Raw genomic sequence first — 19,243 nt, 5'->3', positions numbered from 1 at the left:
AGGCTGGCTTGACCGTCAATCTGGCTAAATGCGAGTTTGCCAAGGCCACTGTGACTTACTTAGGTAAGGTAGTTGGACAGGGATGTGTGCGACCAGTTCGGGCCAAGGTTGAGGCCATTGATCAATTTCCTTCTCCTACTACTAAGAAGGAGTTGATGCGGTTCTTGGGGTTAGTAGGGTACTATCGGGGATTTTGCAGGAATTTTTCTGCGGTGGTAGCCCCCCTTACTGATCTGTTGAAAGCAAAAGTAGCTTTTGTTTGGACAGCTGCCTGTCAGGTTGCTTTTGAGGCCGCTAAATCACTTCTTACTTCTACTCCTGTATTGGCAGCGCCTCGTTTTGATCGTTCTTTTCAAGTATGTGTGGATGCTAGCAATGTGGGTGCTGGAGCAGTGTTGTTACAGGCTGATGAGGGAGGAATTCACCGTCCAGTTAGCTACTTCTCAAAAAAGTTTAATTCTTATCAGTTGAATTACTCTGTGGTTGAAAAGGAGACATTAGCTTTGATTTGGGCTTTGCAACACTTTGAGGTGTATGTGGGATCCGTGTCAGACCCATTGGTTGTGTACACGGACCACAATCCGCTTGTCTATTTACATTCTTTGCGTTGCCCAAACCAACGATTGACTCGTTGGTGTCTTTTTTTGCAATCGTATGCACTTGACATCCGGCATATTAGGGGGACTGACAATGTGGTAGCTGACGCATTGTCTAGAGCTCCTTATTCCTTTTAACTGATTGACTAACTATGTTTTGTTTTGCTCTACTTGTCTTTCTTAAATTGCTTCCACAGGGCCCGTGGTTGCTGAGGATATTGGAGAGTATTACAGAGTGGTGGGTCTTTCCAGTTTTTGGAGTTGTCGGGTGACGGGTTTCATAAATGTCCACCCTTTTTTCTATGGGGGGGGGGGTGTTACGACCTCAGTGTGGGTCATATTGTGTGGGTTTGGTTGTCTTTTGTTATTTGTTTTGTAGGTTGGAGTGAGTGACGTCATGATGACTGATGGTTTACACCTGTGCTAGAGCTGATGCCGGCAAACAAATGCAGCTCCCTTCAGTCGTGACGGGGGGCTCTCCTCTCATGCCATTTTGTTGTCGTCTTAGTTGTTGTTTTGTTCCTGTGTTGGTCTATTCTATTACTTTATTACTTTTACTTTAATAAATGTTATTCCTTTTTGCATATCATTTCAACGTGTCATCTCCTTCTTTGTCGCGGCTTGCGAGCCGGCCGTGACACACCTCACGGGAGGAACAAATTAGAGGGATGCATAATATATTGTTAAATATTGTTATCTGACTATACCTACATCCAAAAAAAAAAAAAAATCGAGCACACTTTAAAATAGTCAAATTTTTATCAGGCAGTAGGCTAATATGGCCTATAACTGCTTGTTATTATCAGAGATGGCAATGCCGGCGAAGGAGGTAACTTTACGTGACAAACTCAAAAAAGGAGAATTAAAAACAAAGGCAATAGAAGGTCATCCATCCATTTTTCCCCCCAAAACGCTATAAATCCATCCTTTTTTTATATATATATTTTTTTTAAATTGATGGTTTGTCTTTTTTTAAAAAAGTATTTTGTAATTTATGAGGAAAAAACAATCTTACGTGAGTGACAGTTCTCCATTACGGACGCGACCACTCTGAAAGCGCCGCGGCACTAAAAGACTTTCAAACTTTCACAGAGACCTCAAACAGAAAGCACAAAGCCTTTCTTTAAAGCGAATTTCGTTTTGTATTAATTGTATCTTAATTTTAATCCATGTTTCATTAACCAATTTCCTGTTTTTAATAAATAAAAAAGTAAATAGGCTATCTTGATTGTTTAGGCTATTTTTTAATTATAGCCTAAGTGTAAAATATTAGGCTGTGTATACCGACATGGATCAATTATTAATATTAAATTTCATCTGTCTTTTGTAGGCATAGGCTAGCTGATGGCGCAACAACGAAAAATCCTAAATGATGTGCCAAAATGCGTTTTCTATTAGGCTACAATGAAAATATTGTACGGTCAGGTTTGCCGAAGTTCGTTTAATTTAGCCTATTTATTTATTTAAATAATTTATTTATTTTTGTCCATGTGCGCCGATCGGAGACGGAGTTCACTGCTGATATTCTGAGGTAAGAGAGTTTTCTAGTCTTGCGGCTGTCATCAGCAGCGCCTTGCATTGCACAATCAGCGGATGGCGGGCGGGTGCGGTTTTGAAAATTGGTCAAAAACGTTGGTGCGGATGTATGGCGGACGGATGATGAGTTTTGCGATGCGGTTGCGGATGAAATAGCCCATCCGCGCATCTCTAGTTCTGAGGCCTATCCAACACCACAGATTGCGCACCTATCTATCCCCAAATCTTAGGTACGCAAATGAGGGTTGCGGCAATTCATCTGGTACGCATTGTTTAATTGGGTAGCGCATGCGCACCTGCGCACCACTTATGTGCATCCCTGCTTATATCCATCTGGTGTATAGTAAATTTAACTGCAGAAAATCCTCAGGAACTTGCCACGTTTCAGAAGAAAAATGAGAAGAAAAATATCAAGCTTACTGTCAGTGATCATTTCATTGAGATAAGGGGCTTTGTCCGAGATTGATCGACAGTTCAAAAGTGCAAAGTGATGATGCAAGACATTCAAGGCAAGGCAAGGCAAGGCAATTGTCTAGGTATGGACGATAGTCTGTAGTTGGTCCAGATGCATGGAAGAGCATCAGGCTTAGAGCAAAAGGTACTCTTGAGTGCACGCCACGAGCAGTGTATGTATCGTGGGCGAAGGAGAATCCCTAGACTCTGACAGTATTCATATGTCATTGGATCAAGACGCGGGTGGCAGTTCAAGGCCCTTAGTTGTGATGGTAAATATTCAATATCCATTACGGATGCGAGACAAAAAATGAGGCAAAAGAAAAAAGAAGAAAGAGATTTGGTTACGAAGTTCAGGCTGTTCCCTGCAAGTGAGCTGTTTCAGGGCACCGGACAGAGCAATTCACCTTTCATATCTCAAGCCATGACGCTACAACATTCAATGGCCTCAGGACAAACCCCCTCTGGAGAGATGTGTGTCACACCACAATAAAATGGGTGCTTACCCTTCCTCAATGCCCTCAAGGAGCTGTCTTGCTAACCCGCCATGTTCCATGTATTGGAAAGAAGCAGCCTCCAGCGTGATTATGCCAAGCGCCGCTAGAGGAGTGTGGCACCTGCCCCCTCTTCAGAGGGTATTTGGCCACAAGTAGGTTGTTAGGGCTATCTTCCCCTCTAGGAAATACCAGGCATATCCTTTCAACTAGTCCTCTCTTTTTTAAGTTAAGTTGTTTCCTGTCAGCAAGATTTTTTTAGGGCATTGAAAAGAGCACAGGGGTTGTATCTTGAAGTATCTTAGGTTTGCATTCGGGGACGAAGTGTACCAACATTGAGTTCCTCACTTCAGTACACCTTTAGGAGATTGTCTGTAAACCCTGCCTCCTATGGTTTTTCGGGGAAAAGCAATCTCTGGTGAGTTAAGGTTTCTGCCTATTTCCACTCAGCAGCCAGAGTGTGGTATCCTCCACCCTTTTCAGAGGGTTTCGGGACACTTGAGGTTGTTACAGCAGTTTTCCCCATTTTTCAATCAGTCCCATGGTTGCAAAGTTTGGCTGTTCCCTGCCAGTGAGCTGTTCAGGGTGCCAAACAGAGCAATTATCTTAAGCCCTGATGCTATGATGGTCAGCGGCCTGAGGGCAAGTCCCCTTGGAAAACTGCTGTAACAGCATGTCACACCACTGTATTGGGTGCTCACTCTTTCTCGAAACTTGCACTGCAGACTGTTGTGTACGCACTCAGGACCATTTGCCGAGGCTGTGGATTATAGGTAATAATTTTGTAAATAATCTTCAGTTTCTTGCACAGACCGATTGTTTCGCTTCATCAGACCTCAATGCATCATCAGGAGTCACAGGTATTAATTTTGTTTTGCCTGTAATATGTTTTTTTTTTTTTTTTTTTACTCTCAAAGTTACTTTAGCCATTGATTTGAATTATACAAATCACCAAGGACCATGGTTTCAGCTAAAAATCTTCTTTACTGTTCAAATTAAGAAAATTGCGTAAAATAACAGCAAATTTTCATTTTTGGGCAGACTATCCATTTAAAATGCTGCTTGGCAAACTGTTATAATTATAATAATGGTCACCTTTATAGCTACTTGTTCTATGGAATGGCTGTCCTAATGGAATGGCAATCCTAATCTAATGACAAACAAGGAAGCTGACTACATTGCAGTGAATCTCTTATTTGCATCTAAAAGTCTTTGCCTATATAGGTAAAGAATTGTAGATGCAAATAAGAGATTCACTGTGATGCAAATAAGAGATTCACTGTGAGGAAGCTGACACTGTGTTGTCAGCTTCCTTGTTTGTCAGTTTTTGTGCAAATGCAGAACCCATGAGCTTGCGCTGAAATTATTGACAGCTTCAGATTACACTGACCAATAACTTTCTGAATATATTCAAAATTGTGAATATATTCACAATTGTGAATATATTCACAATTTGAATAAATGCTTTATTTATTTGTCATGCTGCTAAGAGGACCAAAGGCCAAACGTACATACGTAAGTTTTCAGGAGTGACAACTTGCATTTAAATGCAGCAGTGAACCCAGTGAAGTTTAAAATGCTGCTTGGCGAATTATTATAATTATAATAATGGTCACCTAGAACCACTCCTGGTTAAAATGTCCATATTTTTATTTTCTGCTTGCAAGTAATTGTAGAGTGTTTGTCTTTTATTTGTGTTTTTCTTAGTTTAAAAAATTGCAGTATAGTTTGGAATTCTCTAAAGATTCCAGTATGAAGACATTAACAACTGAATAGAAACACTGTGGCCCAAACATTCTCCTACACTGTAAAAGGTCACCCAGCCACGTGGAAGACTGACTCTTAAGAAAAGGTCAGATATGCTGGTTGTATGTTGAAAGCCTAATGTGGGTCCTTGTAAACAACTGCAGGGCTGGCTAGCTGTTAACACTATGTGTGTCAACACAGAAATGTTCTCTAGTGCTCTCCTACAGCATACTAATGCTTAAGACTCTGACATATGAGATAGATTACAATCTTAAAGGGTTAGTTCACCCAAAAAAATAAATTCTGTCATCATTTTGTCAACCTCATGTTATTGTGAATACAGGTCTAAAGGTCTGTCTTTTCACAGCCTATAATTATTTTATCAATATTTTTTTTTCACAACCTGTATTACAATTGAGAAGATATTCTGTAATAGCTGTGTAGATTTGAAAAGCATGTGTAAGAAAAAATTATGTGGACGTCGAAGATCTCAAAAATGAAGTTTATTACAGCAAAGTAGAAACAAAGTACAGACAGCACTTCGGATTCAGCGGAGTCATACAGAATGAATCTCATCCTCTCAGCTCAAACATTTATCCTCTATTTCGTTTGTCTTCCCCCTCCACATGTAAATGAAGCTCTGTTTTTAAGTGTAATTTAAGAATAACAGATTCACCTTCCCTCTCAACATGAGGCTGAAACTCTGTCTTAAATGTAAATTGAGGATCTTTCCTCTGTGCCCACATCTTTGATGTTCTGTGAAGTCAGAACAGCAAAAGGTTAAGGTGATAAAATTTATCTGAAGTGGATCTTCTGTTAAAATAAAACGGTCAAATGTTTAAGGTGACAAGCTATTTGAAGTCCCTGTAATCAAGATGGTTGTTGGTTGCCCTTTGTGATACTATTTACTTATTACTGAGATTGAATGTAATTTTCTCTATATGATAATTAAACTCTTTTAAGTGAATGAACATTTTGATATATATATATATATATATATATATATATATATATATATATATTGGAGTGGAAGTTGTTGGGAACAGAACATAATTTCTTATAGACCCCCCTTTGATGCTCTTGGCCCAAAGTAGCATCACAACCACTCCCTTTTCGTAGATAACACCTCCCGAAACCTGGTGGGCAGGTGCCCCAGTGGCGGCGTAGCCCTGGCTTAGGTTGTTCCCTTATGGCCATCAGAGAATCTTACCCGTCTTCGGGATCTACGCCTCCTGCACACTGAGTTATGGCTCTACTTCACTTGAGCAAAATTATCATAGTTTGTGATAATGAAATGTATTATTATTATTTTTTATACGAGGTAACCAAGAACCATCATATCCACTTGGAACATTCAATATTGATCATGGAATTATCTATAATCTAACTATAATCTAATGTTTAAACATAGAATGTATACATCAATCTATAATCTAATGTTTAAACATAACGCATAACATAATGCATTGGCAAATAATAAGAAAGATACATACACATACAGCCGTTTTAAAGGTTACATTCCAAATTAAACCAGAATAGGCCATCTCCATCATGCATTTGTTTTGCAAAAATCTTGTCTTTCTTCAAGGCCTTGTTGGGCTCTCACAATGTCAAATGTTCAGTGGTGTTCACATCAGTGATGTTAGCATATTGATTAGTTTTGATAACTCAAATAATCAACAATCAATAGACAATATAGTGTGTGTGTGTGTGTGTGTGTGTTTGTGTATCATTTTGTCTCCAATTTCTCAGTGCGGACATCCTTTATCCACTTGTTTTCCCTCTATGTGGAAAAACTACTGTCTGTAGTCTCTGAAATCTCCTCTTGTTTCACTTCTCATTGTCCATTTTTTATTTTTTATTTTCACTTGGAGCGCAAGTCCTTCTAGAAGAAGCAGTCACTGGTGTTGTTTGAGTCTGTGCCTCTTCATCAGTTCCATCCATCCTATGGTGGGTCTCAGGGTTTGTAGGTATTTTAGGCCTGGAGTTCTGGATCTTGCAGGTCTGGATATCTGTATTCTTTTCTTTTCCTTGAGCAAATCCCCCTGGCTCCACTTCTTTCTCGTCCTTCAAACGACCAGATCACCTTTCTCCAGGAGGTTACAAATTTCAGGCAAACATCTCGATGCTTATATCTGAAACTATAATCAAAAGAAGAGGTTGCCCCCCTTTCCCCCACAAGCATCTTTTCACATTCAAACATCAAAGTCACAGAAGTTTCATCTCAAAACATCTCTTGGTAATGTTTTTTTTATATTTTTATTTCTAAACATAATGTCATTAATACATTTATTATAAATTACAACTACATATCAATGCTAATAAAACATGTTTCATAAATCATAAAGAATCACCCCCCTTTTGATAGTAAACCTTTTTCTACAATGTGTTACTATCATAAAACTAATTCTAATTTGCATCAGCATTTGCTTGTGACTGAGCTACAGTCATGTTGCTCGTGTAGTGATATGTTTGACAAGGTGTGAATGACTTCTTTATTTCCTTCCAACAGTGCCAACTGAGTTTCTAAATTGCCTATTTTCTTAAGTAAACCATGATAGTCCATCTTTCTTTTGTGTGAAAAGTGACACTGTCTTGCCTTGTGTCCCATCTTTCCACAAGCAAAACAAACAACTTCCTGATCTTCCTTTCTTTTCTCCAAACAGTGCCTTGCAATGTGACCATCCTTTCCACATGCATGACAGACACAGTTTTGAAGAGGTCTCTCATTGTCTTGACAATGTCTAGCAATGTGACCAGCTTTTCCACATGCATAGCAAAGAATAATACCTTCTGAATTTATTCTTGCAAATCTCCTTTGTCTATGATGGAAACCATTAGACAATGTCGTTGAACATTCTCTCTCGCCAAAGGCAGCAACTGGATGTCTAGATTTGGCAGCTTTCATTTGACTATTTTCATTAGCATTTTTGTTGTAAAACTGTCATTTTAGCAATAATGTCATTATATTCAGAGAGTGGTGTCACTAGCATTGTCACAGCAGACCGGGTGAGTGGGTCACATTTGTTTATCAAGGCCGTCTTGAAATTGACATTCTTAGTAATATCAGGATTGCCACTGAAAGTCTTAAATGTCTCCAATAATCGTTCTGAAAATGCTGCTGGATGCTCCCCTTTCCTCATGTGCATGTGCATCTCAGATATTTTATCCCAATTAACTGACATCACACCTAAGACATCAAGCAGTGCCTTTTTCCTCTCTGACTTATTAGCATTTCTGTCCTTTACTTTCTGAGTTAAGGCTCCAGACAAAGTCTCAGGCAGGCACATTCTTAACAAAACGCATGCATCACCATCTGTTAAATTGTAAACTTCAGCATATTCCTCCAAGTTTTTCAGAAAATCTAATGGATCTTGTTTGGCAGGATCAAATTTACCAATATTCTTGATCACAGTTTCTAGTTCAGTTGGATTAAATCCTCGGACTATGGTAGAAGTCATTGGTTCTTCCCTTCCTTCACTTGCACGCATAGTCTCAGTAGCATGGACTGGTGCCATGGGAAATCTGACTCTACAGTCAGAGTATTGGCTATTGAATGACTGAGAAACTTTTTCCAAACCCTCAGTCCTGTCTTCCTGTAAATCTGGCATTTCTGGAACTAGGTTACATAATGTGACACCTAACAAAGTCTTACTAGGGTTTTTCTCAGTTGTGCCATTCTTTATCATAAACTGACAAGCCGCCTTCATCTCCTCCAAATTTTTGGACAATGTTTCCACAGATGATTTAAGCATACTATTGTTAGTTCTAAGAAGTGCGATCTCATTCTGCATCTTGGCCTTTTCTTCTTTCCATATCGTTTCACTAGCCAGGTAATTTTTTTTAGAAATTACCCCAACACTGAGTCGCTCATTTTCAGCCTCTAACTCATCTATTCTCCTCCTAGTTACTTTGTATGAAGCAAAAAGTGCTTGAAGCGCATTAGCAATTTTCCCATTTTTGTTCTTAGGCATTTTGGGATCATTTTCAAATTTAGAGATAGCCCACTTGTACGGTTTATCAACAATATTCTCTATTCCATCAAACATTCAGTGAGAACCGTGTTTAGCGATGTATTTAACAATCATTTCTTCCATTTTCAAAAGTCTTATCAAGCTTTAAAATATCTCGTGATCTAAAAGTTATTCACAAAGTCTGATTTAAATAACTACACGTTATCTAGTTCCTTTAAGATATCCGTTAGTCTAATTATTCACAGCTCCAGTACTTCGGACACAAATGATCAAAATAGCCACACTACCTGAGGCTTCTAAACTTAACCACAGCCACAATCCATTGGACCTTAAATTTCATTACGCAAAACAGTTAAGAAATGTAACAGTCACAGTACGTCGGACAAAACCACACTACGTCGGGTTTTATGTTATTTTCTTAAAATAATTTACTTAGCCACAGTATTTCGGGCTTAAACAATATTTATCCAATTTAAAACACTGCCACAGTATGTCGGGCAAAACCACACTGCTTCGGGTTCTTGTTTTAAACTTCACAGAGTCACGGCGCGTCGGACTCACTAGCCTACACTTTAACACACAATCGCTGTGAAATAATTCTGTGACCACACTGCGTCGGGTCTATTCAATTACTTTAGAATTTCCTCAGAATCATTACCACTTCCCAATCGGTTTCAAGTACGTTAGAAACATATACATTTGTTTCAGTTACTTTAGAAACAACCAATCTGAAATAACTCTGCCACCACAGTACTTCGGGTTTATTCAATTAAGAGACCAACACCAAATTTCAGTTACTTTAGAAACTTTAGACTTAAGCACTTTGTTTCAATTACTTTAGAAACAACAATTCCAATACAAGTCTGCCACCACACTGCTTCGGGCTTATTCAGTTCCGTTAGAATCTTAAACAAAATTGTACGGAATAGGCTTAAAACTCCTCCTGCTAATACTGAATAAACCAAATTCGATCTCTTCTGTCCTTAATTTTTCTTTTCTAGATTTTTTTTAAAACGAGGAATTCCTTGACAAAAACTGTCGCGGTTCATGAATTCACTGGTTTCTTCGTGTCTCGTGTATTTGTTGTTCTGTGTGTGTGGGTGTGTGTGAGTGGGCGTGGCTGCTCGTTCAGCTGATCAGCACTCCACCTGATCTCATTCCCCTCACCAGCTGCTGTCAATTGTTTCTGCTATAAAGACTCATCGCACTCTCCTTTCCCTGTCAGATCGTTGGTTTTGGTGTCCTCAGTGTTTTGTCGTCGTCAGCCATTCCAGTTCCTGATCGTGTCCTGTTCGGTGTTTTCGTGGTGTTCGTCGTGTTGGATGTTCACTTCACTGGATGCACCGTCACCTGTCTTCACCACCACGCTGACCATCAAGTCCCTGCGCCACCAGCCCACCCGTGTGTTTATTCTGTGTCTTCTGACCCTTAATAAAAGAGAATACTTGCATTACTGCTTCCGCTTCTGAATTATGACAGAACGATCTGACCAAACGATGGGAGCAGCAAGTGGATCCTCCTCTCTGGAAGACTTCATCAGGGTAACCATTTCTCGGATAGAGGCTCAGGAGAGGACTTCTAATGAGTCGGGTCGGGCCATTCAAGCTCTCGTGGCGCAGGTGTCCGAGCTCACCCAGCAGCTGCAACATCTACGAGCTCCCACTGCGCCACCACCCACACCGTCCGCTCCCCCAGTTCCACCACCAAGCGTCTCCCAGTCAGAACCCCGTCTACCGGTCCCTGAGCCCTACAGTGGTGAGCCGAATTTTTGCAGAGCATTTCTCACACGCTGTACTATGCATTTTTCTCTGCAGCCCAGAACATTTGCCACCGAACAAAGCAAAGTGGCATTCGTACTCACACTGCTGACTGGGAGGGCAGCTCTGTGGGGGACGGCGGTGTGGGAGAATCAAGATCCGTGTTGTGCCTCGTTCCAGACACTCGCCGCCGAGATGAAGATGGTGTTTGACCGCGCGGTCGCGGGAGAGAAGCAGCACGAACCCTGGCGGATCTCAAGCAGGGAGGCAGATCCGTATCAGATTATGCCATAGAGTTCCGGACCTTGGCGGCTGAGTGTCAATGGAACGAGGAAGCGCAGTGGGACATGTTCCTGCATGGGCTGGCTGACCGCGTCCTAAGAGAAATCTACGCCTTGGATTTACCCGCTACACTCAACGGACTCATCGACCTGGCGCTTCGCGTGGATTCTCGTCTCTCTCGTGTGGAGCGGATGAAGTTACCGGTTCGGGCTTCTACTACCGTTGAGACCACGCAAGCCAGCGGCGGGGACGCGGTCAGCCCCGTCTACGATCACGAGCCCATGCAGGTCGGGCGAGCTCGGCTTTCCCGGGAGGAGAAGGAAAGGCGGAGATCCCAGGGCCTTTGCCTGTACTGTGGAACTGCTGGTCACTTCGCTTACAACTGCCCGGTAAAAGGGCAAGCCCGGCAGTAAATCTGAGGCTACTGTCGGGTGGGATCTCCGCTGAGAAGACCTCATCAACATCAACTCTCCTCCCGGTAAGACTTAGATGGTCAGCCAACACTCACGACTGTCTTGCACTTTTGGATTCCGGGGCAGAAGGTAACTTCATGGACTACACATTCGCTCACAAGATTCACGTTCCCCTGTTACCACTCACCCGTTCCATTGCTGTTCACGCCCTCAATGGTCAAGCCCTTCCCACCATTGCATTCACCACTGGACCCATTACACTTACAGTATCCGGAAATCACACAGAGACTACCTCATTTTACATCCTGGACTCCCCCCTTGCACCTGTTGTTCTCGGTCACCCCTGGCTAATCAAGCATAACCCCAAGATTGACTGGCAGCAGAGATCAGTGTTGGAGTGGAGCAGTTTTTGTCATGAGTCCTGTCTTGTGTCTGCTTGTCCGTCTGTTATTGTTTCTGCTTTTCAGGAGGAGGCAGTGGATTTGTCAAACGTGCCCACGGAGTATCTGGACCTGAAGGAAGTGTTCAGTAAGTCTCGGGCTGCTTCTCTCCCTCCGCATCGTCCCTATGACTGTGCAATAGATCTACTGCCAGGTACGTCTCCGCCTAAGGGCAAGCTTTACTCTCTATCCATTCCCGAGAGGGAGGCCATGGAGAAATATATTTCTGATTCTCTGGCATCCAAATTCATCCGACCTTCCTCTTCTCCTGCGGGGGCGGGGTTCTTTTTTGTGGGGAAGAAGGACGGTTCTCTGCGACCTTGCATTGATTACCGAGGGTTGAATAACATCACGGTAAAGAATACTTATCCTTTGCCGTTGATGTCTTCAGCCTTCGAGAGGTTGCAGGGAGCGTCGGTCTTCACAAAACTGGACTTACGTAACGCTTATCATTTGGTCCGCATCAGGAAGGGGGATGAATGGAAGACTGCTTTTAACACCCCCAGGGGGCACTTTGAATATTTGGTTATGCCTTTCGGGCTGTCCAATAGTCCAGCGGTCTTCCAGGCACTCGTCAATGACGTGCTGAGAGACATGGTCGATCAGTTCATTTATGTCTACCTGGATGACATATTGATTTTTTCTTCGTCTCTCCAGGAACATGTTCAGCACGTCAGACGAGTGCTTCAGAGGTTGCTAGAGAATGGTCTTTTTGTCAAGGCGGAGAAATGCGCTTTTCATGCACAGTCTGTTCCTTTCTTAGGGTACATTGTGTCGTCTGAGGGGATGCGTATGGATCCTGAGAAGGTTAAGGCTGTGGTGGATTGGCCAAGTCCAGATTCCCGTAAGGCCCTACAGAGGTTTCTGGGGTTCGCCAATTTCTACCGGCGGTTCATTCGCAATTTCAGCCAACTAGCCTCACCTCTGACCGCCTTGACCTCCCCCAGAACTACGTTCAGGTGGTCAGACGCAGCCGAGGCTGCGTTTGCCAAACTGAAAGGCCGCTTTGTTTCAGCCCCCATCTTAGTTACTTAGTTATCACGTCAGTTCATGGTGGAGGTCGACGCGTCAGAGGTGGGGGTAGGTGCAGTGTTATCCCAACGTTCTCCTACAGACGACAGAATGCATCCGTGCGCGTTTTTGTCTCATCGTTTGTCCCCTGCCGAACGTAATTATGATATTGGTAACAGAGAGTTGTTGGCAGTCAAGTTAGCATTGGAAGAGTGGCGTCACTGGTTAGAAGGGTCGGGGGTACCTTTTATCGTGTGGACCGATCATAAGAATCTGGAATACATTAGAACCGCTAAAAGATTGAACTCTAGGCAGGCTCGGTGGGCACTTTTTTTCGGACGTTTTGACTTTACTCTCTCGTACCGCCCGGGCTCCAAGAACATCAAGCCCGATTCTTTGTCACGTATTTTTGACCATTCCGATCGCCCGTCTACTCCCGAGTGCATTTTTCCGGAGACCCTAATTGTCTCCACACTCTCATGGGAGGTCGAATCGAAGGTCAGAACGGCCTTAGAAGGGGTAACGCCTCCGCCCGGTTGTCCACCGAACTGTTTATTTGTGCCAGAGCAATTACGGTCCAACGTCATTCAGTGGGGTCATTGTTCCAATGTGGCTTGTCATCCAGGAGTCAGTCGTACCACGTCTTTAGTTAAGCAACGATTTTGGTGGCCACGTATGGCTCGTGACGTTCACAGTTTTGTTTTGGCTTGCTCAGTTTGTGCCACTGGTAAGACTTCCAATCGACCCCCAGATGGGCTCCTTCAACCGCTGCCGATCCCTTCGAGACCCTGGTCCCACATCGCTCTAGATTTTATCACCGCCCTCCCACCCTCTCAGGGTAACACGGTAGTTTTGACCGTGGTGGACCGATTCTGGAAGGCGGTCCATTTCATTCCCTTGCCCAAATTACCCTCAGCCAAGGAGACAGCGTTAACAGTCGTTGACCACGTCTTTCGGCTACATGGCCTCCCGACAGACGTGGTCTCCGACAGAGGACCCCAATTTGTGTCCAAATTTTGGCAAGAATTTTGTAGATTACTGGGTGCGACGGTTAGTCTGTCCTCAGGGTTCCATCCCCAGAGCAATGGCCAAACTGAGAGAGCCAACCAGGATTTGGAGAGAACGTTGCGATGTTTGGTCTCCAAGAATCCTTCCTCATGGAGCCAACGACTGTCATGGTGGAGTACGCCCACAATTCGTTACCAGTATCATCTACGGGCCTATCACCGTTTAAGTGTAGTCTAGGTTACCAGCCACCAATTTTTCCTAGTCTGGAATCCGAAGTCGCGGTCCCCTCCGCTCACGCCTTTGTCCAGAGGTGTCGTCGCACTTGGACTAGAGCCCGTGAGACTCTACTCCAAGCGGGAGCGCGCACCAAGGCTAAAGCCGATCGCCACCGGTCTAGGCCTCCCGTATACGTCGTTGGTCAAAAAGTGTGGCTTTCTACTAAGAACATTCCTCTCCGTTCCGTCTCTAATAAGCTAGCTCCCAAATTTATTGGCCCATTCACTGTCACTAAGATTATTAGCCCGGTGGCAGTCCGCCTCAAACTCCCTCCAGTGTACAGGAGGATTCATTCCGTCTTCCATGTTTCCAAAATCAAGCCCGTGTTTCGTTCTCAGTTTAATCCGCCTGTCCCGGTTCCTCCTCCGCCGCGTCTCGTAGAAGGGGAACCTACGTATTCGGTTAATCGTATTCTGGACTCAAGGCGGAGGGGACGTGGATTCCAGTACTTGGTGGACTGGGAGGGTTACGGTCCGGAGGAGAGGAGTTGGGTTCCTGCCAGAGACATCCTGGATCACTCTCTTATCGATGATTACAATCGACAGGTAAGGGAGTCTGGGGACGCCAGGAGGCGTTCCTAGGAGAGGGGGTACTGTCACGGTTCATGAATTCACTGGTTTCTTCGTGTCTCGTGTATTTGTTGTTCTGTGTGTGTGGGTGTGTGTGAGTGGGCGTGGCTGCTCGTTCAGCTGATCAGCACTCCACCTGATCTCATTCCCCTCACCAGCTGCTGTCAATTGTTTCTGCTATAAAGACTCATCGCACTCTCCTTTCCCTGTCAGATCGTTGGTTTTGGTGTCCTCAGTGTTTTGTCGTCGTCAGCCATTCCAGTTCCTGTTCCAGTTCCTGATCGTGTCCTGTTCGGTGTTTTCGTGGTGTTCGTCGTGTTGGATGTTCACTTCACTGGATGCACCGTCACCTGTCTTCACCACCACGCTGACCATCAAGTCCCTGCGCCACCAGCCCACCCGTGTGTTTATTCTGTGTCTTCTGACCCTTAATAAAAGAGAATACTTGCATTACTGCTTCCGCTTCTGAATTATGACAGAAACAGCATAAATGAAAGAAAACAGCTTTTTCTTACCTTTTCCCTTTTTTTGTTGGAAATCCGTCGACTGGGTCTGGCTCGGCACTGTAAGAAAAAATGATGTGGACGTCGAAGATCTCAAAAATGAAGTTTATTACAGCAAAGTAGTAACAAAGTACAGACAGCACTTCGGATTCAGCGGAGTCATACAGAATGAATCTCATCCTCTCAGCTCAAACATTTATCCTCTATTTCGTTTGTCTTCCCCCTCTACATGTAAATTAAGCTCTGTTTTTAAGTGTAATTTAAGAATAACAGATTCACCTTCCCTCTCAACATGAGGCTGAAACTCTGTCTTAAATGTAAATTGAGGATCTTTCATCTGTGCCCACATCTTTGATGTTCTGTGAAGTCAGAACAGCAAAAGGTTAAGGTGATAAAATTTATCTGAAGTGGATCTTCTGTTAAAACAAAACGGTCAAATGTTTAAGGTGACAAGCTATTTGAAGTCCCTGTCATCAAGATGGTTGTTGGTTGCCCTTTGTGGTACTATTTACTTATTACTGAGATTGAATGTAATTTTCTCTATATGATAATTAAACTCTTTTAAGTGAAGGAACATTTTGATATATATATATATATATATATATATATATATATATATATATATATTGGAGTGGAAGTTGTTGGGAACAGAACATAATTTCTTATACATGCTTTCCCCTGTTATTGTTGAATCACGGAAGCTACACCAGCTATTTTGCCAAGAGATTTATATTTATTTTATACATGTATCAGACAGAGAGAAGCAGGCATAGGAGAATAAGGCTATAGGTGAGGAGGTCTTCATTCCAGATTTCTGTGTTCCCCATTTCTCTATTCCCTCACCCCATAATGCCAGCTGTAATGGTTTCTCTATGTTTCTCCTTCCTCACCCTCCCATGCCTCAGTTTCTCCTTCCTCTCACCCCATCATGTCTTTATGTTTCTCTGAGGTGGTACAGTAAGATTGAGCTTATATACACCACTCTGGGACTTACAACTTCCTTGTAAGGTAGAAAAACATGTAGCTTATGTTTAAAAATGGAACGTATACCTCATGCTTACACATGGTACAATCCACTTTCCATATAAAGAAACTATACTTCGGTGTATACATTTGTGGTACATTTGCATCAGTTGAAACATTCCTTTCCTTGTAAATAACATACCAACTGAAGTATCATCATTAGTGGAATCTCTGCTCAGTGAACGTTACATAGTACACATACCTCTAAGAAAAATATAGCTCATCCCAGATTTCTGCTCAGCACACATGTACAACATACAAATACATTTGAAATTATGAAAATGAATGAAAAAAAAATAATACTAAAAAATAACATTAAACAATAAAATTGTTGTCTTCAAGCTGGCAGTGATAAACCTGACACTCTTGCTGGTTCCTCACTGTAGCTACCCTTCTGAGAAAGAAGGGCACTTAATTGTAATGAATGTGCACTTGTCATAATCATACATTGCTCATTTGCAGTTTGCACGCACTAACGGCTATGTCATTCATTGAATAAGTGTTCATGCTGTAGTGAGGACAGACAGTCGGTTGCAGGCTGCGAAGTTCAGGAGTGATATATGTGGGATTCACTCTCAAATTGTGTTGTTGACATAACCATTGCATGGGACAGAAATGAAATGCCAAGTATAACGCTTTAGCAATGTAACAGACAATAGATATAATAGAATATCAGCTCAAATATTTGAGTTATTTTCCAATTAACTAATGTAAATCTAATGTGCGCGGTACATTTCTATTCTCTAATTCTTTTAATGTGTTTTACACGTTTATCTAAGGTTATGTCTAGGCGCTTCCCAAAAAAAGGCCACTTGGAGACTCCAAATGACCCTTTGTAACCATAGACACATTCAAATTGTCCCTTGCAGACAGCAGCAGCATGTCCTATGCCTGACATTTATAACAACGCAAATGTGCATATTCCCATACCACATAACTAATGAAACGTCTTGAGTTACTAACATAATGTCTAGCTTACTAATGTAACCCCCGCTCACTGAAGGATGGGACGGAGATGTTACGAATTGGGATTTACCTGAGAGCCCAATCACCTTCAAGTGGTAACAAAACAAACCAATGGACATTGGCAAGTGAGATTTGCATCGCAAGGCACTCCTGGTACATATGAGTATATATGGCAGCGTGCTACACTCACACATTAAGTTTTATGCTCAGGAGCCAAGATGGTGTCCTGGCCGTTCAGCAGTGGCACAGGGTTTGTGGCGACGGGACATAACATCTCCATTCCCTCCTTTAGGGAACAGGGGTTAAATTAGACCTAGAAATTTCCTATCAGCCATTCATGTTCGATGTTACATCAGAACAGACTGAGGAATTGGCATCCCTAAGAAAAACGCCACAACCGCTGTGCCTTCCCAGCGCCCCGTGTAAGTCACTTAGTCCTCCACACCTGGTGGGGCAGAAAATGACAGGACATTTCAAGGGGCATGTCAATTGTTGCTGTTCCTTTCTTATACTCTATATAGCCACGAGTTGGATAACACCGCGGAAGCGTGCCTATTCCAAACGGAAAGGGACGCTACAGAGTCCACATCCTGCTGGTAACAAGGTAACTAATGGACTGACCTTTAGGGCAGTGCTACATATGGAAGATCTCTGTGGTATACCCTGCCTTTTCAGGGATGGAATCAGTACCATTACAGAGATGGGTAGAGGGGAACCTACCCTGGGAAAGACACAGGCTTGCCAACAGGAAAACCATACCATGGAAGAATCCACATATGGGATCACCCAAAGGGGAATCACAACACATGAGCATCTAGTCTAGTACAGGGGCTGAGCAACCAGGCATACACACAAGTACTAGACCTGGCGTTAAGTCAAGTCACCTTTATTTATATGGCGCTTTTTACAATACAGATTGTTTCAAAGTAGCTTTACAATGATAACAGGAAAATAAATAATGCAACAAAGTTTGTTTTGGCTTTACAGCAGATCTAGAAGAAAATAGTGTAATATTCCAGCTTAAGTAAGTTCAGAGATTTTTTAAAAAGACAACAGGTTTATTTCTGTTGTAAAAAAGTAATTAATTCAGTTCATTTATCTATACAGCCTCTCTGGAGAAAACAGTGATGTCATCGTCCAGCTCAGTTCTCATATAATGGTGTCAATGTAGGCAGATCAATAATATTGTTGAATATTAAGTCTCCCCAACTAAGCAAGCCAAAAGCCAATGGCAAAAAAGACGACAGTGTCAAGGAACTAAAACTCCATCAGTTGACAGTATAGAGAAAAAAACCTTGGGAGAAACCAGGCTCAGTCGGGGAGCCAGTTCTCCTCTGGCCAATGAATGAACAGTGTATGCTAATGATACAAGTCAGAAGTCAGATTGACTGGATCGAAACATTCAGAATATTTATCCAGTTCCATCTGGTTGAAGAGTCATCACGCCGGTATTGAGACAGGTTTGTTGAGGATCAGAAGGATGTCAAGGATGTCGATGAGGCCTTCACAGGGGAGAGTCTATTTGACACAATCTCTGCTGACACCTGCAGTCCACCATCTGATCTGGATCCGGCCCGGATCCGGCTGACTATAGTAAACCTTGGGATAAACAGAGAGACTAATATTAGCATAGATGCCATTCTTTTTATGATGTAACGAGTACATCTGGAAGTCACGTCATAGGAAGTGTTCCCGGTTCCAGCCAACCTAATTTATGCAGCATAACAATCATTTAGCTGATTTGAATAATAGAAATGTATAATGTTCTATGTGTATGCCAGGTTAAAGTGATGTGTTTTTAAATTAGATTTAAACATCCATCGCCGAGGGAGTGTTGGTGGACTTCGAGGGGTCAGAGTGAGTTGTTGGCCAGGAAACTGGATTATTTTGAGTTTGGAGAGGACATTTTTCTAGCCCCAGTACTATTACCCAAACCAGTCTGTCTTCTGCCTTTCCCTGGCCCTGCCCAGCCCTCCTCTTCCACCACCTTTCCAGACTATTTTGAACGCTCTGTTTTATTATTTTTTGTTTTTTGCATTGATATTCAGTCTCTTCCCCAGTCTCCACCCATCTGTGTCACCCAGTTATCACCGTCTCCATTCAGTCCCTCTGTACCACCTCAGCCTCCTCTCAGTAGCATGACACCACCTCGGACCTGTCAGGAGCCATCCCCTCCCCATCCCCCACTCCCTGCGA

The 19,243-nt window shown here is 42.8% G+C and overlaps 1 protein-coding gene across 1 annotated transcript; it reads left to right on the top strand.

Moving 5' to 3' along the window:
• Positions 1-10,903: 10,903 nt before the first annotated feature.
• On the top strand, positions 10,904-14,987 carry LOC311089488 (uncharacterized protein; the record flags this gene model as incomplete). The annotated part of the gene is made up of 4 exons (XM_084124211.1): positions 10,904-11,092; positions 11,719-11,779; positions 13,849-14,531; positions 14,769-14,987. 4 exons carry the CDS (start codon positions 10,904-10,906, stop codon positions 14,985-14,987), a joined length of 1,152 nt encoding a protein of 383 aa, XP_083980337.1.
• Between the last annotated feature and the right edge of the window lie 4,256 nt (positions 14,988-19,243).

The sequence above is a fragment of the Abramis brama genome, assembly GCF_963993115.1.
Source record: "Abramis brama genome assembly, chromosome: 9".
Classification (NCBI taxonomy): domain Eukaryota; kingdom Metazoa; phylum Chordata; class Actinopteri; order Cypriniformes; family Leuciscidae; genus Abramis; species Abramis brama.
This window is presented reverse-complemented; position numbering and strand designations above follow the sequence as displayed.